This window comes from Triplophysa dalaica, chromosome 25 (assembly GCF_015846415.1).
Source record: "Triplophysa dalaica isolate WHDGS20190420 chromosome 25, ASM1584641v1, whole genome shotgun sequence".
NCBI classification, from domain to species: Eukaryota; Metazoa; Chordata; class Actinopteri; order Cypriniformes; family Nemacheilidae; genus Triplophysa; species Triplophysa dalaica.
In genome coordinates, this window is record NC_079566.1 from 12,818,453 (window position 1) to 12,843,244 (window position 24,792).

At 41.5% G+C, this 24,792-nt stretch overlaps 1 protein-coding gene across 2 annotated transcripts; it reads left to right on the forward strand.

The window, feature by feature from the left end:
* The first annotated feature begins 237 nt into the window (after positions 1–237).
* Positions 238–24,644, forward strand: erf (Ets2 repressor factor). Of its 2 annotated transcripts, none has more exons than XM_056741742.1 (5): positions 238–799; positions 18,212–18,431; positions 20,157–20,272; positions 20,395–21,341; positions 21,502–24,644. In XM_056741742.1, the coding sequence occupies exons 1-5, from the start codon at positions 778–780 to the stop codon at positions 22,057–22,059; spliced, it is 1,863 nt and encodes a 620-aa protein (XP_056597720.1). In that variant the 5' UTR covers positions 238–777; the 3' UTR covers positions 22,060–24,644. The 2 variants fall into 2 exon arrangements, with proteins under 2 accessions (XP_056597720.1, XP_056597719.1); XM_056741741.1 differs by having other exon boundaries at positions 239–799; positions 18,197–18,431.
* The last annotated feature ends 148 nt before the right edge of the window (positions 24,645–24,792 follow it).

Genomic DNA, 24,792 nt, shown 5'->3' on the forward strand with positions numbered 1-24,792 from the left:
AGTTTCAGGTCTGTTTCTGTAGGACAATTATCAGACCTCATCATCACCTCACGATGCTCGCCAAGATCGGACAGCGTTGGCGGTCTCCATAGTAACTCTACGTGCTGCAATGACGCCAGCCCGGCACATACTGTGGTGGGCGTGGTTACACGGTATCCCCGCCTTCCCTCCCCCGCTCAGCGTGGGCGGCCCCGTGTGGTTGGAAGAACGCAACACGACACCCAGATAGAGGAGGAGGAGGAGGAGGAGAAGGAAAAGGAGGAGGGAGGGGGCAGACGGGAGAGAGAGTTGCACGGAGTGAGTGGAAAAAGAAAAGTCCGTGGAAAGAGAGGGAGAAAAGTGGATGATACCCTTTTTCTCTCTCTTCTTGTGTTTTGATTTTTTTTGGGAGCTTCGCCATGTGTTTCAACGCGAATGATTGAATATGCAACTTCGCAGCGAACGCAACAGAGTAACACGGAGTTCGGAACGGACACGGCGCTTCTCTATCGGCACGACGCGATCCGATATCTGACCGTAGCGACTCTGCCCGGCCACCAGGCAACGACGAGCGTCTCCTCCACGTTGGGGAGGAAAAACAAAACCAGAAAAGTCCAAACAAACTGCGGGAGGACGAGCAAAGGGGCTGGATCTTAGCGGGAGCGGAGGAGGAAAAGTTTACAGAGGAGTTTTGTGCGCGAGATCACCGAGAGGCTTATTTCATCTCTCTCTCTCTTTCTCGCTCTATCTTCTTTCTCAGTTAGCACGACTGCTAACGAAGCGGCTACACTCGCAAACATGAAGACCCCGGGCGATACGGGTAAGTTACCCTAAACAACACAATCGGATGTTCAATCTAATTTCACGGCGTTTTATCACAACTATCAGTATTTTGATGTGTAGTTTTACGTAGTTTCGATGCGTGTGTGGCTTTGGATGAGTTTCGCAGCGTTTCGTTTGTGCGTGCAGCCCGCTAATTTCTCCTCAGCTTAGCTAGCAACTTTAACTTCGTGTGTTTGTTTTGTTCCTAACTTCATGGTTTTACTGTGACGTTACTTTGAAAACTAAACAAGTCTTGAAGTTGAACGTTCGGTTGTAATGACTGGAAACGTTGAAAACACGACAAAACGGCCAGCTAACTTAACTGACAAAGTTTTCGCGTCACTCCGCATTTGTTACTAAAGTTGAATAAAAGTGAGGTTGTGAAGCACTTGCGTACGTTTTAATGTGTTACTGTCACTTTATGTTGTTCAGTCCTGTCGAAAGTTAAACGAGTATTGATTATAAGCGAAAGATGTTTGGGGGCACACTTTGCACATTGAACTTATTTCAATTGAGTCTCGAGTTAAACAATCGAGGTCGGTTTGGGTGCGATAACCATCTTAATAGTTTTTACACTTCAACACTTTAGGAGATGATGTAATGGGACTTTAAATTGTTTTATAACCGGTTGTTATGATCTACAACGGCATCCACCATTTGCGAGCAACTTTCAGCCATTTGGCCCTGAGAAAAGTCGGTGGCATCCCATCACAGCGCCTCTCTCTGTGTGCAGAAGGATTTTACACAACAAATTTCATATTTATAATTTCTTTGTGCTTCCTGTTGTGTATGTCACTTGTGGTCGTATGTAGTACAGTCGTGTTTCCTAAAAGACGCAGGTGTCGTAAATGTTTCATTTGGCCCCAACAAGTCCTTGTTTTCTCTTTATGATGGAGAGTCAACATGTGCAAAGTGGGAAAAAAACCCACTTTTGCGTGTATGTGATTAGCACATTTTAAAAGCCACATGTTAAAAAGTAGTTGTGTTGCACGTGAAATAAAGCAGATATAATAGACATTTGTCTGATAACCGCTAGATTATTATTAATCAGCTGAATATTCATCTTGTTGTTCAGAAAAATGAGGCCAGATCATGCCACGGTTGGGTATCTGAGCTCCACCAACGCTGAAGTCGTGCTCTTTATGCATGAAACCATTAGCTAATTCTTCCATGTGTCCTCCCCCTCATTGGTCTCTCCGGCATATAAAGTAACCCTTCTTATGGTATGGTTGAAGTTTTCCATGTTGTGCGTCGTGTCTGGGACACAAGTCTGCGTAGGTGTGCAGAGGTGGGGTTCTGTGCACACTTACTAACTCATGTCAACTCGAAGTAAAATTTCAAAGGAAGCTTACGAACTGTACTTTGATGTTTTCATTCATCCGTTTTATTACTGTACATCTTTCATTTAAGCGTCTGCATGCTTGTATTATGTGCGAGTATAATGCGTACGGCAAACATAATGTAGGTGTAATGAGTTTTTCCTTTGCCCAACCTTTTTGTTCGTGATTGGACAACACTTAAGTAAACAGACAGTGAAATGGGTTTCTGTTAGCGGAAATGAATTGTAGGATTAATCTTAGCACCATATCAAATTGTTCCTTTTAGGACATGTTTGCCCCACCCATGTCACCTAGCAATTGTGTTAGAATTATGATTGATCTCCAACTTTTGAAAAGCTAATATGCCACCCAGTGTAAAGTATTTTACCTACTAGTAATTTCCTGGAAGGAAGGAAGGACTTAATCATACATTATTTCATCATTTACTCATCCTCCAAACCTGTATGACTTCTGCGGAACACAAAAGAGTCTAATTTGAAGAATGTTGGCAACAAAAAAACATTGTTCCCTATTGATTTCTGTTGGATGGACAAAAAGACATTTCTCAAAATAGCATTTGTGTTTCACAGAGGAAAGAGTCACACACAGCGTATAAACAACATGAGGGTGAATAAATGATGACAGAAATAGGAAATTATTTTTGTCTTTCAGTGATTGTCCTAAGAATTGCAATCATGACATTCTTTAAAGGTTCCTAAAAACACAAAGAACAGGTTTTTGTTGTCGAGTAAAACATGGCTTCTGCTTTTTGCAGTTTTCCAATGTGAGTTAATGCAAAAAAAGATACACAGTTGCATTTGTTGCATCAGTTATTTGCACTTTGGCACTCTTATTTGGCCATCAACTCTTGCCCAGCTAAGCATGATTTCTGTCTCTCTCTCTCTTGTAGGCCAATAAGTGGCCTATTTTTGGCACTTTTTCCAATTGCGTTATTCGTTATATCAACAGTTTGCCACATGTGGGTCTCACATCTGGAAACGGGCAGTCTGTTGTCTGTTCCAGCATATGAAGGGACCCACATGGGCAATTAGCCAGCGTCTAAAGAGGGTGCTGGTTAGTGCCATTATTTTTCAAAGGAGGGTCTTGGTTGGGGTGGGCTGAGCGTAGGTGTTGGTGTGTAATTTCTACGTAGCTATGAAGGTATGATTCACTGATCTACTGGCAAGAAGTGCCATGCTTTTTTTTTAAGATGGCGGGATGCCTTTGGGTGTTTTAGCATGATCTTTTTCACTCTTGCTTAGCAAAAAGTAAGTGAGCTATGAGGCAGTTAACGCTGTACTAAATTTGTTCCAGACCCTAACAATGTTAAGTTTGTAAATGCAGCATCTCCTCAGATGCGTGCGTGCAAGAGCCTTTCTGGTCCACACTCTTTAAGAAAAGGTGCTTCAAAAGGTTCTTTGATGCCATTGAAGAACCTTTTGGTTCCATAAAGCGCCTTTTACATCTAAGGAACCTTTCTGTTTCACAAAACGCTCTTTGTGGCGAAAAAAGGTTCTTCAGATTATAAAAAAGTAAGAATGAGACTGTTCTTAAAAGAAACTTTGAATTAATCATACTTTGTGGAACCAAAGAGGGTTCTTCTATGGCATCGCTGCTAAGAACCTTTTAAGCAAATAAATTTTTAAGAGTGCGTGTAGAACGGAGAGACCTTGTGTTTCTCTTATAAACCCAATGTTGATAATGTTGGTTTGCTTTTCAGGTTAACATGTCATGCAGTTGGGGTTGCTTGCTTAGTATGGTTAGGACTAGAATCACTCAGGAGGCATGTGTGTGATTGGCTGATGTATTATGTGGCTCAGTGGATTGGCTGGGTTTCCTGGAAACACCGTATAGATAGTCTGTGGCTGGTTAGAAAGTAAGACTAGTGTTCCAGGGTTAGACATATAGCAATGTTTAGGGCTTACCAAAATACATGAAAAGAAAGATACTCACTATTAATACAGTTTGAGTATTTAAAAAATATTCAAGTATGCCTAAATATAAAGTGTAATAAATTTAGCTACCAGATTTAATCTTGGAACAGCTTCCTAGTCGCATCTGTACCCCTATTGGCACAAATTGTACTTTAAAAAGACATATGAGAAACTGTTTTTCCATTAGAACAAATGCCAGTGCTGAAGTTAGAAACAATGTTCCTAAATGTACTGCTTACAATAAATGCAATGATGTATAGTAGGAAAGCATATCATGAATACACATTGTCATTCCGCATCCTGTTGAGTTTCTCCAAGGTGCTTTCCAGGATTGAAAGATGGATCCAATCACACTGACCCGAATAATATGGTTTGTGTTAAAAATCTCTTCTTTTATCTTTAGAATCTTATTTCTCAAAGCAGGCCTTGCCTTCCTGTCTTTAGTCTTGGATCAATAGCTTTCCCTGCCTTCTTGATGTCTGTAGGCACGTTTTTTCTCATAATTCAGGGAAAGATCTTTTGATGAGCAATACCTTTTGTAACGGTGTGCTAAACACATGTAACTTTCTCTCTCTTGCCTTCCAGGGCAGTCTTTGTAGGCTTTGATAAAAGCGCAAGTTTTCACAATAGTCGTTTTGAGGTTCAGCAATGGTTCTCTGTTGTATCTATCACCACACCTTTCTTTAATCTGTATTACAAGACTCAGGTGGCTGTGTGTGTAATGCAGAACCCACATGTTTTGTTTGTATCCCCTTGCCAACAGGCCGCTGACCAAAGCTTTAGCATGACCGGCTTCTAGAGTGTTGTGTCTAGTGGAGACCACGGTTTTGTGGGAACTCTGAGGTTTTGTCGAGACTGCGGCTGACAGTTTTCCCCCCGTGTGTGTTTGTCTGTGTGTGCGCGTGTGGCTTTGGCCGACCTTTTGGTGTGTGTGTGTGGTCACGCTCGTGTAACAATTTGTGAGCTTGAATTGTGTATACTTTCGTTGACATTTTCAAGAGCTTTCGCCTTTGGAGTCTGTGCCCAGGCTTATGGTGAGGAAAGTTGTGAAGTGTTAAGGCCCCGAGAGTTTCTCTGCAGTTAGAAGATAGCTGAAACCTAATAACAGGGTGGATTTTTTTTACAGGGTTACCCTGTTGGGAAAATTCATTTGTGTTTCAGCGTAAATGCCATTCTAGCTTTTTACTTATCCATAAATGATGATCTCATATTACCTTACTAATGAAGCAAAGCTACTAAAGGGATTGTTCATTCAAAAGTTTAAATAATTTCTTCACAAAACTGTATTAATTTTCTATATATTTTGAACAATGTGGGAAACTAAACGGTCCAGTGCCCAAGAACTGTTTGGTTACAAATATATTAAACCTGTTTCTTTAGATGGCTTTAGTTCAACATTTTCAGATTAATTTCTTGAATGCTAGGTTGGTCACTGTTTTAGACTGTTTTCTGGGTTTCAGTATTGAATGAAATGTTTAAAGTCCCATCTTGTTTTTGTGACCGATAGTGGTGTGAGATTACAAAATTTGTGTCGCTAAAGAATATATTTTGGTGGTACCTATTGACTTCTGCGTCCACGCAATAGAAGTGAATAGGTACAGCCATTAATCGATGACCAACATTCTTCAAAATATGTTCTGTGGAAGAAAGAAAGTCACACAGGTTTGAAATTTTTTATTTTTAGATGAACTATGCCTTTAAAGTCACCATGCAGTCAAAGAGGGAAATTCTAATTGTTTTACCCAGTGTTGCAGTGATTATTATAAATGATTTATCCTTGTACACCATTCATTTTTATAAAATTCATTATTTTATTCAAAAGTGTTAAGCCCCTCCTCCGAACAACAATTCTTTACCACACAATGTCTGCAACAAAAATAAGGTAGTACTATACTGACTGTCCAATGGCCAGCCATTTTTAGCCCTCCCCTCCAGGCCCAATTTACAACAAACCAATCAATAAGGGAATGGGAAAAATAAAGCTCGCCCAAGTACATTATTTCTAATTCCAGAAGCCATTTCACTCGGACACACGTCACCATCCTGCAAATAAGTCAATCGCAACTTACATTTCATGGTGACTTTAAGGGTTCTTACAATGACACGTAATATGTTTTTAGGAAGTTTGTAGATTCTATTTTTGAAACAACCAGTATCCTGTAACTATAAACAAAAATAATATTGTGACAGTATTGCCCTTTCCTCATAATATGGTTATAATGAAGACTACAAGTCATGGTTTTAAGTGGGTGTTTGTGTGTGTGTGTAATGCATAGTTTATTAGTGGGGCCCAGACCCCCCACATTCCACTTTAATGGCTGCTGTCTGTGTTGCATTACACACACACTGGCGTACGTTGAAGGAAGAGGCGCACACACGTTCCTAATTCTCACAGTTGTGCGCTCTCTCTGTCTTTTGAGCTGCCATCTTTGTGGTGACGCCACTTTGACTCGCTCCCACTTTTATTTTTATGCAGCCAATTTATTTTTGCAGGCAGATCCAGCGTTACTGCAGCGAGGCTAGGTTTTAACTGTGTGTGTGGGAGAGGGAGACGTTGATTATGACCGAGTCTACATCAAGGCCAGGCGGGTTCGATCTCTGCTTCTGATCTGAGTCATGGAGGTCTGCGTGGAGGAGAGAGTGCTTTCAGAACCTGTCAGTGGATTTCACGTTCCGTGTAGGCCATTGAATCAGGCGGTGGAAGTTTCGGCCACTTTTGCAGAACAATGGAAATTAGAAGACGAAATTATTAGAGAACCAAACTTTTTCATTGGCATCCAAGTGTCTCGTGGCGCACCGGTGATTTCCAGACCTTCAAATTGTGCGGTTTTAAGTAGAACGACCTAAAAAGTCACGCTGGCCTCGGTGGGACATTTAGCCTAATTCTTACTCCGCTTAGGGCCGGTGGCTGTGACTGACATGTGGCTGCGCATAGTTTGAGGAGGCCTGATGTCTGTGCGCTAATGGAAAGCTTGTAAATGAAGGGCCCATTAGCAGCGAGGCAGTGGATTGGCAAGGTTTTTCTGCTCCGCAGTCTTGGCCTGGGGTGGGAGTGAAAACAGGGAGCGACCGTGGAGACGGCGTTCTAATCCCACAGCTGGAGCCCCGGCGTGTGCCGTCAACGACTGTGTGTGCTTTGCGAAAATGAAAGTGAAGCCAGAGTCTAGAGACCTAACCACAACACAGAACTTTAAAAGAGCCAATCTGTTGACTTCTTCTCTTCCCAACACTACCACCTCTTTTTCCACTCCCATCACGCTCTCGCCGCTCTGATCTCTTTTGTGATCTTAGTTGCTCAGTCTTTAGTTCGTTTTATTTTGACTCTCACTCCATTTGGGTGGTACGATGAACGCATGAATTCAGTCATTGTGGTACTCTGCAAATTAAAGTCTATAGGAGACTACTTGATATGTAGGTGGGAAGGTGATATTGAAGTCAACGTAAAATCAAAATGGACAAGTTTGCTGTGCATGAATTATTTGCACAGTGTTCCAAAGAGGAAAAAAATGTGAGCCATAAGCTTTTCCCCTTGGGTTAATTTTTCCCACTTTTCCTCGTAATAATATGTTTTACCTGACATCACAGGAGTAAAATTGGTTGCAAATGGCCTTTTTTATGTTGACTTTAAAGGTGAGACAGAAGTCGTAGTCATTGCCTGCTGTGGTTGGTCGTTAAATGAGGGGGTCGAACGCGCTGCACGTTGCCTCCAGGGTCCCCATGGAGATATTCAGACACCTAGTCTCCTGTCTGCCACACTCTCACACTCGTTCGCTTTTCTTTAGACATTCCACAATACACACGCATACTATCTCAAGAATCACCTGGGGCCCAGATGACTGTCTCCCGGCCAGCCCTTGGGTTTAATGGTGCTTTCTTGCTGTTGATGTGGACCAATCATTGCTCCCAGCAGGGTGCCAGGGTTTGTAATCACACAATCACATTGACGTTTCGCGTTATCAGACGTTGCATCATTGACAAAGCACGAGCTAAGCAGGGGAGGAGTCCACTTCAACAATAGCGCCGCCCATTTCTTCAAACGCTCCGCTGATTGGCAGCAGGCTTAAATGAAGCTGTTATGACAATTATTTATGGTATCTTTGAGTCAACATTACACAGTTCAAATGATTTTGCATATCAGTTGAGGGCTCTACCCCATCCCCCATCAATAGGTAGCTTTTACAAAGGGGACGTCAACTATAGACGTCTTCAAACATGCAGCAGCAAGTATCTCTGTTTTGTTAAGTTATCTTATAGAGATTGTAAGATTCAGAATTGTCTTAAATCCTTTTTTGAATGGCAGTGCTCACTGTTTTTCTCCATGTCAGGTTTTGCATTTCTTAAAGCATAGGTATGGCATCGGTCGCAAATTGCAGCCACGTAGAAATGCCGATAATAGAAAAATTCTCTCCAACGTTTTGACAAGGAAAAATGGCACTCAGAGCCCACAGATGGGAGGGAACGCTAAGCCATCTTCCGAACGAACCAATAACAGGGAACGACAGGGATGAGGCGAGACAGTGGATAGACGTACACCATGTTTATTGCTTAGCAAAGTCAGTTTGGCTGCCTTGCGCATCCACAGGCCTGTTGCTGTTTTTGGCCAATCTAGAGAAGCGTTCTCCCGGCCGGTGCTGCCCAACCCAGTATAATCTGGCATCGGCAGGGCGATGGCAGTTAAAATTAGCTGCAATGAATGAGTTTAAAATGCTGAGCTCGATTGTAGCCAGATTCAACCTGGCTGACTTCCACCTGCCCTCGTACACCACGAGGGTGAGGCAGACTTTATTTTCTCTGAAGTTAAAAGTGTGTCTTCCACACAATATGGTTTGCTGCGATCTAAGATTTGAGCCAAAATTGCCAAAGCTTTTGCAACTCTTAATAAAATGCGCCCATTTAAAGGCAGTATTAATACAAGGTTGACCTTTGTGACACAGACCTCTTATCAGTTTTTAGGTGCCTACTCTGAAAGCGCTATCTGGAACCGGAAAAATCAAGCAGATCTGTGCCGGTTTTCTTTGATCTCTGGAAGACTCTCTGTCCATGACTAAGTGTGAACAGAAGTGGGGGAAGGAAAAGAAATCGGTTAAAGGTTCATGTAGAGGTGGCTCCCAGCAGGAGATAAAGCAAGGATAAAAGCTTTGCTGTGATAAGATATTAGAAATCCACGTCTCGCTGATAAAACGTAATGCCACTATCACCCGTGCAACCTCGGTGGTTCTAATGACTTTTGCTCGGCTGCCTGAGCGAAGGCCACTGAAGTGTGTGATTTAACACTCAGATGAAGAGAACATGAAGGCTGGAAGATTCTTAAGATTGAATCTCGGAGATTCCACATCGGCAGTGAATTATAAAGTTTGACCCTTCTAAGGTAATGTTTGTGCACTAGTTAATCATGTTCTCGGTGTCTCGTATTGGAGGAATTCAAAATTAACTTCTGTTCAAGTAAAACGTGGGTGTGATTCATGCTTTGGCCCCCGCTGGGTAACCTGTAGGCCTACTCATGTTGAACTCTTTAGAGTGTGTGTCGAGTGTCTAATGCGTAAAATGAAATGCAGTCCATTAATCAATTGAAACCACCAAGGTGCCACTCAAACTACTGTTGCTCTTTTCCTGGGAAATTGACCAAGCACAGTGGTTCTTGACCTTTTTTACTTTAACAATAATTGCAGGCCCCCCACTTATAATTTCTACCCAATAAAATATTCTAGACGTTGGCATAACTACAACTGTTTAAGCTTATTTTAATTATGTGGTAAAGTAGAGATTTGTTTTTGCTTTGCGTAGTTGTTATTTTATATGAAGAGAACACATTCATAAGTCAAATGCAACCACATATTATACTGTTCATTTTGATAAAGAGTTAGTTCAGCACAAAATCATAATTTACTCATCCTCATTTCATTTCGAACCGTATGACTTTTTCTTCTGCAGAACACACAGGAAGATATTTTGAAAAATGTTAAAATATCTTCTTTTGTGTTCTGCAGAAGAAAGAAAGTTATACATGTTTGAAATTAAATTTCATATTTGTGTGAATTATCACTTTACACAAGCACACTGTGACCGGTAAAAAAAAATTGCTGGAGAAATACTCTTAAAATCATCTCATCAGAGAGCTGAAAATGAGTTTGGCTTATATATATATATATATATATATTAGAGGTCGACCGACAGTCATTTTTCAGGACCGATACGATTATTTCCATGTGAATTAGACTGATAACTGATATTTTCAACCGATATGGTGTAAAAACGTAAATTTGTTTAAAAATTAAGAACACAGGCTCTGAAACATTTGAAGCATTTTTTATTCTGACTGTGAAATCTTAATCATAACACTTATATTAATAATACCAAAAAGAAAGAAGGGAGCACCCAGCAGAATTCTGTGAACATTTGATCTGGTGACTTAAACATTACATACAATACTAGAACTAATCAATTAATCATTTTGCGCATCATTGGATTAACTAGCACAATTTGAATTCATATAATAATTGCCTTCATAGCTTTATTGTGCATGTTGTTGAAAAGACCGCAAATGTTTTCATGAAGCTATAACATTAAAAGCATATTTTAGACACACTTAGTTAGTACATCAGCCTATTCCTTGAGTGTATTGTCGGCAAGACGGGCATTTAATCACACCCATGTGTGTCTCTGAACATTTATGTGTATAAATGAGTTGCGAAAAATAACTCGATCTAACATTTGTCGCGAGCAGCTTGAGATGCGGAGTCTGTGTGTGTGTGTGTGTGTGTGTGTGCTCGCGTGCATGAGATCGCTCTGACTGAAGACTGAATATTCAAGTTCTTTATGCTGTAAAATGGCTTGTATTTTTGAAATGGCGTAACTTAAAATGATGTGCAAAACGCCAGCTCGATCAATTACAAGAAACGCGTGTGCTGCTCGCTTGCAGACAAAATCATTGTTATACTATGGATGTGAATTATATCTACGTGATAATAATGCTTAAATCCTGCGGAACCTGCAGGAAACCTTCAACGCTGCTATGAAATTCAGGCACTAATTATATTAAAGTGTTTTGCATCTTCAGTGTAGTAGATTTTGATTTATTTCAACGTCTGATGCTGCCTTACCTCAGAGAGCATGAATCCGAAACAGTCCAGATATTAAGAGCTTTCGGTGCGAGAGTGAAAAAAACTTTGTTCCGCGGCCTCCCGCGTTGATTGGCCGGACTCATGACTTAGTCCCAACACATCAGAGGGGCAGTGCGCGGGCATTACTCTAGGAGTCACTAAATCGTTGGCTGCATCAGAGCCAAATAGCGCATTTCAAAATTAAATGACTTTATCGGCGAATCGGCTATGAAAGTGACCGATATTGATTATCGGCCAAATCCCTAATATCGACGCCGATAATCGGCCAGTTCGATAATCGGTCGACCACTAATATATATATATAGGATTTTGTATTCACCGCCAAATTAGGGCTGCTCAATTATGACAAAAGTCTTAATCACGATTATTTTGGCCAATAATGAGACCCGATTATTTAACACGATTACTCATTAACTTTTAAAACAACATAGGAAATAAAAAAAACAGAGAATCTTGGCAAAATGGAATGTGGCACAATAATTGTTTTACCTCGATTATTTTGTAATTGTTGAAGGCCATAATAGACGATTTAGATTATTTTTGATTATTTGCACAGCCCTACGCAAAATGCATGTGATTGTCATGTGTTTTTAGGAGTTTTTTTGTGCCATACGAGATAAAAGATCTAGACTACCGTTTGCCACGGTTTTTGGTGACGCACACAGGCCCGCTCAGCGAGAGCGCGATCGGTTCAGGAGACCTGCACAGGCCTGTTGGTAAGAATCGTTTGGCAGGCAGCAGTCGCAGGCTGCTCCTCATGCTCGGCAGTCCTCACATAGCAGGAAAATTGGCCCAGAAACGCGCCCTGCCTGACCATTTATGGTTGATTTAATCATATCCCTACGAGGAACTCCCCTGTGACGCGTCTGGTTTCTGTCTGGGCAGAGTTGGCCGTCGCACCGCGGCGTCCTGGACATCTGGAGCTCTGTCTCCACCGCCGTGTGCCGGTAACTGGAGTTTTGGTCTCGCTGGTGTTGACATGAAGATTGTAGACATGAAAATAACAGCTACTAGATGTTTAGCTTACAAAGCCACAGCTGTGAAAGTATTAGACATAGCTAATGGCTTCTCCTTGGCGACGGCGTTTGGGACACAAGGCGTTCTTCAGTCTCTGCTTGGGTTGGAAATAACCCTCAAGGTGTGAGATGGGTGGCAAAATGACCTGGAGGTTTGCGTAATATACAGGACAATGTATGTGCTACCAACATAATCAAACACTTGATCCCTTTTGCCCTCACTTCTCTCGTATTTGGGTTAATGTGTTCCCAAAACACCTGTCTAAGTGTGCACTATCAAGCACTTCAGATCAAGGAGACAGATTGCCTGTATTGTGACTGTAGCGTAGACTGTTGGCACGGTTTATGGGATAGTGGAGTCTACCCTTGTGGGAAGAAAAAGAAACTATGTAGAACTTGAATGTGTATTCGTACAGTTTTTATCATTTATAAATAAAGTATGTAAGTGACCATTGCTGTTGCTTCTAATTCAAAGCTGCAATTTTTTTTTCAGAAACCTGTTATCGAGCAAAAACACAAAAATCATTGTTCAAAACCTTCCTTATAATAATGATTTGTATATTAAGCAATCTGTACAATGTTGTTGGAAATAAGCTTCAACCCTTTTAGTGCAGAGTAACCAGCAATTATATCTTTCAAACAGGGTAGGCGATATAGAGTTAAGAGCTACGAATTGCAGCTTTAAAAAAAGTGTTATAATTCAATCCATAGATTTAATTGGCAATTGTATATCTGAAAAGTAATACACACAGAGCTTTACAAAACTGAACTCATCATAAACACGTCTTTTATCGCTTCTAAAATTGTCTTGTTTTTTCGTCTGTCATGTTTTTCCCGGTCAACCCCGTCTAATCTCTTTTATTGTAGAGATGCAGGGCTCTGTATAAACCTGTTGCCGATGCCAGCTCTGTCACCGCTTTTCAATGTCGTCTTTATGCTGTCATGCGTTTGAGCGGTGGCCCTGACGGAAATAGCCTACTGTGATCAGTCAACCTTGGATTATTTACAGTTACAATGATAACAATGACTGTCACAATCGCCAGATGCAGAAAAGTATTATTGTTCATGCAAATGAGCGAGTTGAATGACAAAAAGCATCCTTAGCAAAGCAGTGTTTGACTTAAATCCACAACTTTTTAATTTGAAATGCTGTAGCGGCCGTCTATTATTTGCTTGACTTTGAATTGCATGATGGTATTGAAATGATGCTGGCAGAGATGCTGTCAGAGAGTGTTTGCACTAATGCTTTAATGTATTAAACCTGAAGTTCAACTATCAAATTCATTTGGAAGCATGTTCAATGTTTTTTAGCGATTAGCCTAATTCAGTCTATTATTTATTGAAGCAAGTCTTTTAGGAAAATTTTCCTTGAATGTTTCCTTATGCTAAAGAAACTCCCACCGTTGCCCTGACCCTTCCCTTGCTAGCTAGAGATTCACCAGCGGTGTATCAGTGTGTCTGCACACCTTCTCCAGTTTGCACTCCACTGGGAGCTCTGTGAGGTCAGCTCATATGGATCCTAAAAGCTTTTATTCGCTTCTTAGGTGGAAGAGATGAGTAAGGATGCTGCCTGTTAGGGCAATGACCCTGAACCTTTATCATCAGGGTTGAAAGAGAGCGGCACGGCCGGCAGTGTGGTGGGCAGACATGCATACAAAACTGTGTTATGTAAGTCTGCATGGCGTGCATCATGTGAGGTTTGTTGGCTGGCACTGTGCCCCAACAGATGACTGCCTGACTCTTTGATCCTCTCCTCTCAACCTGAGTGTTTTTTTTTTTCTTTCTCTTCACATCACTTTCTGTTTTCCGCTGCTTTTTGCTTTCTTGTTCTGAACCTGTTGTTAACCACTATTGTACTGTTGTATATAACTGTCTATACTGCAGCTCAGTAAATAGTAAAGATAGATTTGCTATATTTTCACAAAATGTCTTTTTGCATTACGTGGTATCCTTTAATGTAGAAAATTATTATGTAAGACATCACACAAATGTCTTTAGCTGGGTTTTGATGTACAGGCTAACATGTTGGTAATGCTGGGAATTGTTTGAAATTTATCGGATCCAATTCCTGTTCTGCTTATCGAATTCTTATGGATTCACAGTTTCGAATCCACAGTTGAATTAAAACATTTAGATATCAACCTGTATTGTCATTTAGCCTGCTTATTGACTTGTTTGCGAAAAAAAAATATGTATTTTTGAGCACCGTTTTATATTAATTTACACAGCGGGGAAAATAAGTATTTGACACATTATTATGTGTCTTATTAAGAAATCAGCAGATGACACAACACTTGTACTTTTCTGCAAATATGCACACAGGAATTAATAAAAGGAATTGAAATTATAATCTCGCATTGGTTGTTTTATATTGTGCTGTTATATGACCTACGGTCATGTAATATGATTATTTATCTTGATCGAGAATTTTAACAACACAAATAAAAAATCCAGATATCCCTTAGAGAACATTAGAAACAAAACTGAGTTTATTTTTCATCAGGGATGTTTTCATTAGCGCTCAACAGCACTGACTCATTCTGTGCCACTCAAGAAACGGGCAAATGCACGCAGATGGACGTCAGAGCGTCCGCTTTGAATGTTTGTAATGTTTTTGGCCATTCTGCAAGGCAGAATGACACTTTTCTGTCAATTTTAAGCTGAACATTTTGGCAGAATAGCTGCTCATGCTGTGTATTACTCATCCTGCACCCATTCACACTGGCACACACTATTACCTCTTTTTCCCTGTCGCCACCATCATTAGTAGATGGAGAACGACCTTTTCCTCTGCCTAAATATAGAGCCCACAAAGAATAGGAGGAAGGGAGGGAAGTGGGGGGAGAGATGGAGAGAAAAGAGCGAGAAACAGAACGAACGAGCGTGGGGCCCTAAACATTTCTGAGCCTTTAAATACAGACCAGAGATGCAGTGGATGGCGTTTGTTTTCTTTTTCGTACTTGCGTCATAGCTTCACCATAAAAAAGAGCTTTTACAGCCGAACTTTAATCGCAAACAGAGATGACGGCAATATGTGCTGTTTTAGATGCTTTGCAGAAGCGTGCATAAAACTCTGCTTTAAAAATGCCTGAATGGACAGTAAAGGAACATTTCTCCCCGAAATAAAAACATGAGTAAATAACGGCAGAATTTTCTTTTTTGCTAAAGAACTCGCAATGTATTGCTGTATTCACAACGGATCGTTCGTTCACGTAACATTTAGTCAGATGTTCGTCAGCTGGTTTGTTTATTCGTGTTAGGACAGTTTGTACAGGTGGTATCATGTAAGGGTTATGTCATATTGTTTTTGTGTGTGTGTGTGTGTGTATAGGGCCCTGTCAAGCGAGGGGTTTGTCGGGCGGTCTCCTGACTCCATACCCATTAGTGACAGTAACCGTCAGAGAGACGGCTGTCCCAGCAGAACCCACAGACACAGGGGACGTGCCTGTTATAGCTGTTATTGCGCTTTGATTGAACATGTTTATGTGTATGCGTTAAGTTGCCTTGCGAGCTTGTGGTCCTATGTGAAAAAAGTGTTATGGCATATGGGTTTGTTTGAAAGAACTTCAACACGGTTTCTTGTCAAGTTATTCCTTTGCTCTCCTTGGGGTCTGATGTTTAGACCCGGTCTGTGATGTTCTTCATCTACCTGTTGCAGGTTGCTCAAAGTAATCATTCAAAGTAAGGATATCCGCAACATTTTTCTTAAAGAAATCGTTGCAAATATAGCTTGAAACGTATGTTTTTAGTCTAGTTTACTTGGCAGAGAAAAGGTCCTATACATGTCCTATGCATCACCTGTGTTTTCAAAACAAAACTTTTTACCTAGTTTAAAAGTCGTATGGGATGGATAATCATATAGGGCGAGAGAAACAAGAAAAAAAGAGTCAGAAGGACCACCCCCGGTCACCCCGAAACGCCATTGTACAACATGTTCGGATTCAGCACACTCTCTTTATTTCTTCCTCCTTTGTTTTTCTTCATAATGCCTCTGCATACTTTTGATATCATACTGAAGCGTGCCCGTGCTTTCGATTTTATTGATTTGATTTAATTGAGTTTCGGTTGTTCTAACCATATCTATATTTATAGAGCTAAAGTGTCTTGTTGCTAGGAGATGGCGTGGGAGCCAGGGACCCAGTGAATGAGCGAGAAATAGGTACGAGAGCAGAGGGAAAAGAAGCACTTCTTGTGAAAGCTGAATGACAAAAACTCACGCATACGGCGTGAGTCAGCTGTGACACGCGGACACGGTGGGAAGCTTTATGTTTCTGCGTGCCCACTCTTCTCGGTGGAGGTCTGGTCCCTGAATCGCTCGACTAGTCACGTATGATCTGTTCTGTGTGACATTTCTCCTTAAAGTAGGCATGCATTGTGTAAATTGGTTGGTGTTTACGCAGAGAACACTGAAGCTTTTAGAGGTCGTGTTCCTAATAACTTGAAATCGGATTTGTAGCGAATATGTTAATTTTGCGAAACACATTACGGCAACGTTTATCGTTGTAGTCTTTCATGTTGCATGTAAATTTAACCTCAAAGTTATTCTGTCCCAAACAGGTAAGCAAACATTGTATGTTTTGTGTCAGGTTAGTCTTACATTTTCAAGATCTGTCAAAGCATCTCAGTCATGAGTCAAGCCTCATTGCCGACTGTTCAGCAGTTGTCACGGACAGTTAGTACCAGCCCACGGTGTCCAAGTCATCCTTCCACCCCCCTGCGCAGCGTGGGTCCCTGCAGCACATGCGTGCGGTTGGCTGTGGCAGCAATGCTGAGCTGTTCCGCGTTAGCTGCCTATCACAGCGATCGGCTTTATTAGCAGCCAAGCTCTAAACAGTCTAAAAGGGGCATTCCACTGAGCAAAACAACACATTGTGTTCCAAGCCTAGCGCTCTCCTTCTCTTTTGTTTGGAAGTGTGGGAATAATGTAGTGTTATTTTCGGTCGTTTTCACATGACATGGTGCTCTTGGAGATACGATCTTAGTTTAAGATTGCTTATTGTTTTGTGGTGTGATTTTAGTTTTTCATTTCCTAATAGGATGTTGTGTCATGTCTAATTTAAGGGCAACAGAAATGGACTATTAAGTCTAACAATGTCGCCTTCTTCAAATCTTCTGGCAAATATTTAGTTATACCTTCGATTTGTTTGACATAATTTCCATTTGAAAAGCTTTTCACGGTCATATGTCATGTTGACTCAGCATTGTGCATGGATTCGTAATAGGTCTGTCACTTAATATGTTGTGTAACCGTCTGTCCATGTTAATATCCATCTGCTGGTACCAAATCCACAAAATGTTTCGATAATATAACGAAGACCCATAGAGTCACGGCTCTGTTTTTGTCTCTGGTCCAACAGCCTCTTGCTTTTCTTCAGAAGTATTGAGTCTAAAAGTAGCATACTTGTGTGTTTGCTCTGTTTTGACTATTATTCCAAGGATACTGATGTGAAACTCTTAACTAGTGACTATGGCATTCATACCGTACCTTCAATTCATGTCGTAGACAACTTTTTATCAGACTTTAATTAAAAACATTAGCATACACAATGATTTGAATGCCTTTTTTATTTCGCCGTTAAGTTTCTCTGCCAGAAGGTCAGTTTCTCAGCCCCTCCTTGAGATATTTAAACCTCAATATTAAAAGTGCTTATGGAGTTGGGAAGTTTGACTCAAATCTCAAGTACGTCTTTGTGGTCCACAACAGTTCGATTCAGTTTAAGGTTTCAAAACTTTTTCGTTTACGCGGTCACTCAAAAATGCTCACTCAAAGTCCCGTGTTACTTTTCTTGAAAACAAAACTAACTGTAATCATCTACTCTTGAAGTTCTGGTGGTTGTGTTGCTTTAAGGCACTTTACAGAAAGAAGTAATGGCCCCTATATTGATCTAGAAATGATATGAAGTTTACTCTCATCTTAACCATTACAGACCATCGTCATGACTAGATTACATTGAAAGATAAAAAAGTCGCAAGTGACAAAGTGTTTTTCTGTGTCTGACCTGTAGGGTTTGCCTTCCCAGACTGGGCCTATAAGCCGGAGTCGAGCCCTGGGTCCAGACAGATCCAGCTGTGGCACTTCATCCTGGAGCTGTTGCGAAAAGAGGAGTACCACGATGTCATCGCCTGGCAGGGAGATTACGGAGAGTTTGTCATCAAAGACCCGGACGAGGTGGCACGACTATGGGGCGCCCGCAAGTGCAAGCCGCAGATGAATTATGACAAGCTCAGCCGAGCACTCAGGTACAGACTAACTCTGCCCGATAAACCTGTAATAACTGCAGACATGCTTGTACTATTTAATTTTCATCGCCAATGAGTTTGCTGATGCATAGAAAGATTTGCATATAGTGTCTTCTCTGTTGGCAGAGTTAGCTACTACTGAGGAAGCATTTTTAGAAACTGAACCAAGTTCAAATCTTTTTCTTTTTATCCTTAGTCTAGTGTGCTTTGGCAATTTTAATGTATCTTTACATCGTGTCTACACATGACGTGTCGAGATGTGACAAAAGACACTAGAATGCATTTGAACCTATTATAAGTTACAATTTTGTCCACACTGGATGCGGCGCGCTGTAGAGGTATTAAATTCTGTATACCTCTCACACCTTTCTCCTACCGTTAATTGTATATCGTATCTTCTTGTCCAATGTTTTCCCTTATTTTTCATTCTCATATGTCAGTCAAAATCTGGCCAGTTATCCGATTGTAGACCTATAATTCTCCTTCAGCTCTTTAGATTACCATGGCAACGTGCAGATGCCCACTTAAACCCGCTGTACGGGTCTTCACCATCCCAGAATAATCAAGCCCACATAGGCCTCATCATCCATCTCTTACAGCAACAGTGTCCACTTCGCTCTTCCAAGAACTTAATTTTTTCAGAGCTGGACATATGAAGGAGGGAGGGGAACAGAGGAGAAGCAGACAGTGTCACTTCTGAGAAACAGAGGGACCTCTCCTCGGTTCAGTACATGTGGGAAAAACATGTTTTCTTAATTACCTCAGCCCCACAAATACACAGTTTCCCCTCTCATTTTTTAAGGACACATATTTTCAAACATTTTTTTTTACCTAACCCTATGGTGAAATTCAAAATGAACAGATTGCCTTGTAATGATCGGGCAAAAGCATTTCGTGTTGCCTGTTGACCTGATACCACTTATGTATCATGTTTAGACAGACGCAGCTTCCGTGATAGATGGTGTCCACATTAAAAGCTGAGAGAAAGTACACAAGGTCGTTCGGGTCAAAACACAGAAGGTCTTTTGGATCAGCCATTTTACTAAGTGGCCTACGTTCCTTTTGTATGTGAATGCCTGTGTTGCACACATGGTCAAAAACAGTCACGCTTAAGAGTTCTTTGTGTTCTTTTGAAGAGAGATCAAATGCACTTCAAATACAAGTGTGTTGTGTTCATGTGAATATATTCTTTCTTTTCCTGGTTGTTTTGGCATGTGCAGCAGCTCTGGGTCTGTAAACAGTATGCGGTTATCTTTTGCGCCAGTTTAACATATCATAGCGTATCTAAAACTATATGTGCACACACATGCGCTCTCCATACCCTCAATGACATAATAATTAATGCCAAATAGCTTGTCTGGATTAGATCCCATATAAAACATGCTGGATTCATAAATCTCCAACCATTAAAGGGTTCTAAACTGTTAAACTGGTTGACTGAATTCTTTTCATCATGTGTGGAAGAATTGAACAAACTGTTCAATAATCAAATTGGTAGTTATTTCAAACAGTTATTTTTCAGATTATGACACTGCTTATATCAGATGAAACATGAAAATTGCCTTTTCTTATTTAAAGTTTTTGTATTGCTAACTTTTATGCAATGTCGATTGCAAAGATGTCATATTACTTTTTATTCGATGGCCTTCAACACATTGACTTCTAATATTGGCATTCACAAATGTTCATAATAATTGTGTAACCATGCCTACTCTGTTCCTGCAGATACTACTACAACAAAAGGATCTTGCACAAAACCAAAGGGAAAAGATTCACCTACAAGTTCAACTTCAACAAGCTTGTGCTGGTCAACTACCCATTCATTGACATGGGCTCTGCAGGTGAAGTCCCCTCTCCCTTTCATTCTGGCCTTTCAAGAACCACCCACTTGATTTGATACATTTGGAAAGTTAGAAGGTTCTGTTTATTGAAAAATAATGTTCTTGCTTCACCGTTTCTGTAGGTTCTGGTGTTCCACAAAGTGCTCCGCCTGTCCCCTCCGGCATCAGCAATCATTTCCGTTTTCCTCCATCTACCCCGTCTGATGTCCTCTCTCCCAGCGAGGAACTGCGCAGTCCTGGTGTATTCAGTGCTGTGGCTCGACGTATGGCTCGCGGCTCAGTCTCCGACTGCAGCGATGGGACCTCCACCAACTCCGAGCTTGAGGAAACTGGCATGGCTCCCGGAGACGACCGCCCGGCTGATCGTGCCTTTAGAAACCTCCTCCACCCGCGTTTGTCCCATGATTCCTTGTTCCGTGTCTACGGCGCACCGCCCAACCCATCCGGGCTGCCCAGAAGCGGGCCCCACGCACCTCAACATCGGGTGCACTCTGAACCCCTTTCCCCCTTCCCAGTGTCCCCTCTCCCAGGCCCCGGAGGCTTGATGGGTCCTGCTCTTTCCCCAGCGCTGTCTATGACCCCAGGCTCTCACATGGGCTACACACCCTCCCCATCTCTGTCACCCATGCTGGGCTCCCACTTCTCCTTCAACCCAGAAGACATGAAGCGGTACCTGCAAGCTCACACTCAGAGTGTCTACAACTACCACCTGAGTCCCCGTGCATTCTTTCATTACCCCAACATCATCGTCCCACAACCCCAGCGTCCAGACAAGGGGCTTGGAGGGCCAGCAGGTGTTGGTCCACATCTTTCAAGTCACCCTCTGCATCACCAGCCTGAGGAGCATAATCTATCTCCATTCAAGTTTAAACTACAGCCACCGCCACTGGGTCGCAAACAGAGAGATGGGCCAAATCATACTGGAGCAGGGCTTTCAAATCATGGAGGTGCGACTGCTTCCTTCTCATACAGCGGTGAGCCTGGTTCTGTTTCTGGGCAAGGGTCAAACTCTGCCTTATCTGCAATGATGGCTAACAGCACAAACCTTGCCGGGCCCCCGAAGATCAAGGTGAGTTTCTCATGATTTTGAACACAGAGCAGTTTAAATTCAAGCAAGCTTGACTATATTGATTTCTTTTTTGCTCATTTAGAATCTCACATTTGTAGTAAAAAGAAAGTTTAATAGTAATTGTTGTGCCTATATCTCTCCTTTTGTTTTTCCACTTTAGGTGGAGCCTATGTCAGACATGGAGTCCGAGGAAGAAGTCGAAGTCACTGACATCAGCGAAGAGGAGCACGAAGACGACGATTGTGACGTATTTTCCCCACCTCACCCCAACGGTTTCCTGGCCCCTCCTCCGAGCCACGATCGAATGACCGACGAGGATGATCTCGACGAAGATGTCTTCAAGACTCCCGCTGCCCCTACCTCAGTGGTTGGGCCGACCCTTTTGGGTCTTAAAGCAGAACCCAGGGAGCTGAACCTGTGCCAGGGTGCTCCGATCAGCCCCGGGGGTACACTCTGCATCCCTCTGAAGCTGCGTTTTAAACGCCGCTGGAGCGAAGACCAACGGATGGAGGCAGAAGCCGAAGAGGCTGAGGACAAGAAGATCAGGGCTGAGGGCGAGGAGCCTCCCCAGGAGGTGGAGGCTATACTGGGGGAGAAAAACGGAGAGAGAGGAAGTCCTGAAAGTTTGGCTGCGCCCCTAGGGACAGGCAAGAGAAGGGTGAGCTCGGAGCTACAGCGAGCGACAGCACAGCTATCTTTAGAAAACAACGTTTGCTAAAGAGACGTCCTCAGACACAAATGAATCAACACAGAGCTGTCCTCTTGAAGTGCTGAAGGCGACATTTGCTCTATACATTCGAGTCGCCTTTAGAAGTTTCACATAGACTCATCAATTTAGAAGACCATCAGTCTCTGTAACCACAGGTTCATTCACTTCAAAGTGTTGCGACACTAAGAATCCCTAATACTGACATAGTCTCTTATGAATTTTAAGTAACTGGGCCCCTCCCCCACGTTTAGCCGGAGCTCCTCCCTTAAATTACTCAATCCTTCCTGTTGCTTTCTAGACTAACACCACATGAACGGTCTCATTCAAGCCTGGATTCTCTCTCAAAAACTCGATGCCTTCAAAACAAACTCACGAGATTACAGAAGTGCCTAAACTAAACATTGATGCACCCCTGTAGGACAGGCAGTGATGTGGTAACGTCATAATGAATTGTTCTCCTCTCCAAGTGTTTCTTCTCCTTGTCATTCATGCCCGTGGAATTCGAGGTCACGGGGTCAGGGGCCAGTGGACATTCTACGCTTAAAACAGACACTTTGTGATAGAGAAAAATGAGGGAGGATGCCAGCCCACCCTTCAATTTTGCAGTAATGGATGCTCGTCTCGAGGTGATGCGTTTTTTTTTATCGCACGCCAAGATTCACATCCCTATCCAGACATTTCAACAACCAACTTGCCTTTTACCGTCAAACCAAGATCGTCAATTTTCATCACTGCCTTTAGAGTCACCAGCAAAATGCTGCTTTCAATGCTGCGGTGTCCAAAAATGGCTCAAGACACTACGTACTCCTGCTTTTCAGCGAGCTCGGCCTCAGCAAATGGGACCAATTGACAACATCTTAACGTATCTTACACGTGTATATACATTGAGGATTAGTTTTATATATGTAAGTCCATCTTCATGACCACCAGCTGAAATGCAAATTATGGATTGTGTATGACTAGTCCTGTTATTTATTTTATTTTTTATAAACTGTGTTACCCCTGTGGGAAGGTAGGAGGCATCATATAAGTGCAGGTGATTTTGAAGCTTCAGACATGGTTTTAGCATTGTAAATGTTGCTAGAACCATTTATAGAACTGTATACACCCCTGTTTTTGTAAAGAAAGGAAGTCGTCATGGTTTGAGGGCCGTATATCTCAGGCGGACCTCATCATACACTGTTCCGCTATTAAACACGTTGTGTTTTGAATAGGAAGACATCTAATGAACAAAATAATGGTGCCTTTTTATGTACAAACAGAAGACTGACTTGCCCAATGCTTTTAAATGGGTTGCTTTTATTGATACATACAAGCTCAATCACACAGACGAGGCCTTGTAAAAATGACCCCAGATTCTGCTATTATGCCTTATTTAGTTTTATACATTAAAAGAAAAAATTGCATTAGAGTCCATATATTCTCTCACTTTATTGCGTTAATCGTATATATTTGATAAAGTAATTGCAGGTTTTGATGAGAGTTATATTTCTGGAAGTAAATCTATATCAAAGTTATACATAGTGTAGTTAAGGCCCCTGCAATGCTTTACGGTAAAAAAAAGTGTTGTGCGCAGAGCTTAATTGACCAATCATAGTGAACCTCGTCATTATAAGGTCTACGTATAGTTTAACGTTGTGTCGTATCTGCATTCTTTGTCCCCTACAGTGTTTTAGTTGTAGAGGATCACGTTTTATCCAAGATCGAACGCGTGTCACTATTTGGCTCCGCTCTCAAACATGCGTACGCCGTTGTCATACGGTTACGACCAGCACCGTTTGTAGCAAAATGCAGGGATGTCTTTGTCAAGACCACGACTTCAAGAAAGGGAACCTCACTTTAGTAAACTGACAGATCTAGAAAGCGGACAAACGCTTAGCCCTCATCTGAAGAGGAAATAGAAGGACCTGACACACTCAGTTTGTTTTGGTTTACTTTGCTGTTTTTGGATTTTGTTCTTCTGTCTGGCGGCCTTAAACCGGTTCAGTATCTGTATTTCAACTGACAGCTGCCTTATTCATATTTGTTAAATATATTTTATCCGTCTCTCTTTTTTCAATATTAACAGTGCTGTTTTATTATATATATTTTTGGTTATATTACCATTTACCGTTTTTAATGTTGATATTATTGCTTGTATTTTTCGTTTGTATCCTTTGCCTGAATTTTAGCCTTTTGAGATGAACATTTTATCAAAGCGCTGCCCTTTACCATGATATAAGTGCTCACCGCAACGCTCTGGCTGTGTACTAATGCTGGTTTTATTTGTAATTACGAAAACCAGGTTTAGGGGGCGGGGTGGTATTATTACATAATTTCTCTTTTAATATGTTCTTTTTTTTGTAATATGTACATATATATATTTTCCATTTTGGGGGATGATTTATGAAAGACTATTATTTCTTTGTGTTCATGGTCTCTCTCATGCTTTTCTTCTTTCCATCTTTATCTCTCAACAGTTATGTAATACTTGTAAAGAGAGACGAAACTTGACATCACGAGGAACCATGTATACTTTCTAGTTTCCCATGTGGTTTATTTTGATCTTGTAATTAAAACTGTAATCAGGGTTCATTAAAACAGGTTAAAGAGGATCTGGTGTGTAGTCTGAACTGATTTGCATCTGTAAGTGTTTAGGTCTCTGTTGAACTGTATTTGCAGCGTGGAATACGTTTTACAACCTTAACTGTTTCAGTATATTATAAATTCAAAGATATACCTTGTCGTTACAATAGCAATGTC

What these genes read in the sequence shown, in the direction of transcription:
- erf (XM_056741741.1), top strand. Translation starts at nt 778, where the DNA reads ATGAAGACCCCGGGCGATACGG. An exon ending in AAGCTCAGCCGAGCACTCAG is followed by an intron (nt 18,432 to 20,156) that starts GTACAGACTAAC and finishes CTGTTCCTGCAG; the next exon opens with ATACTACTACAACAAAAGGA. An exon ending in CATTGACATGGGCTCTGCAG is followed by an intron (nt 20,273 to 20,394) that starts GTGAAGTCCCCT and finishes CCGTTTCTGTAG; the next exon opens with GTTCTGGTGTTCCACAAAGT.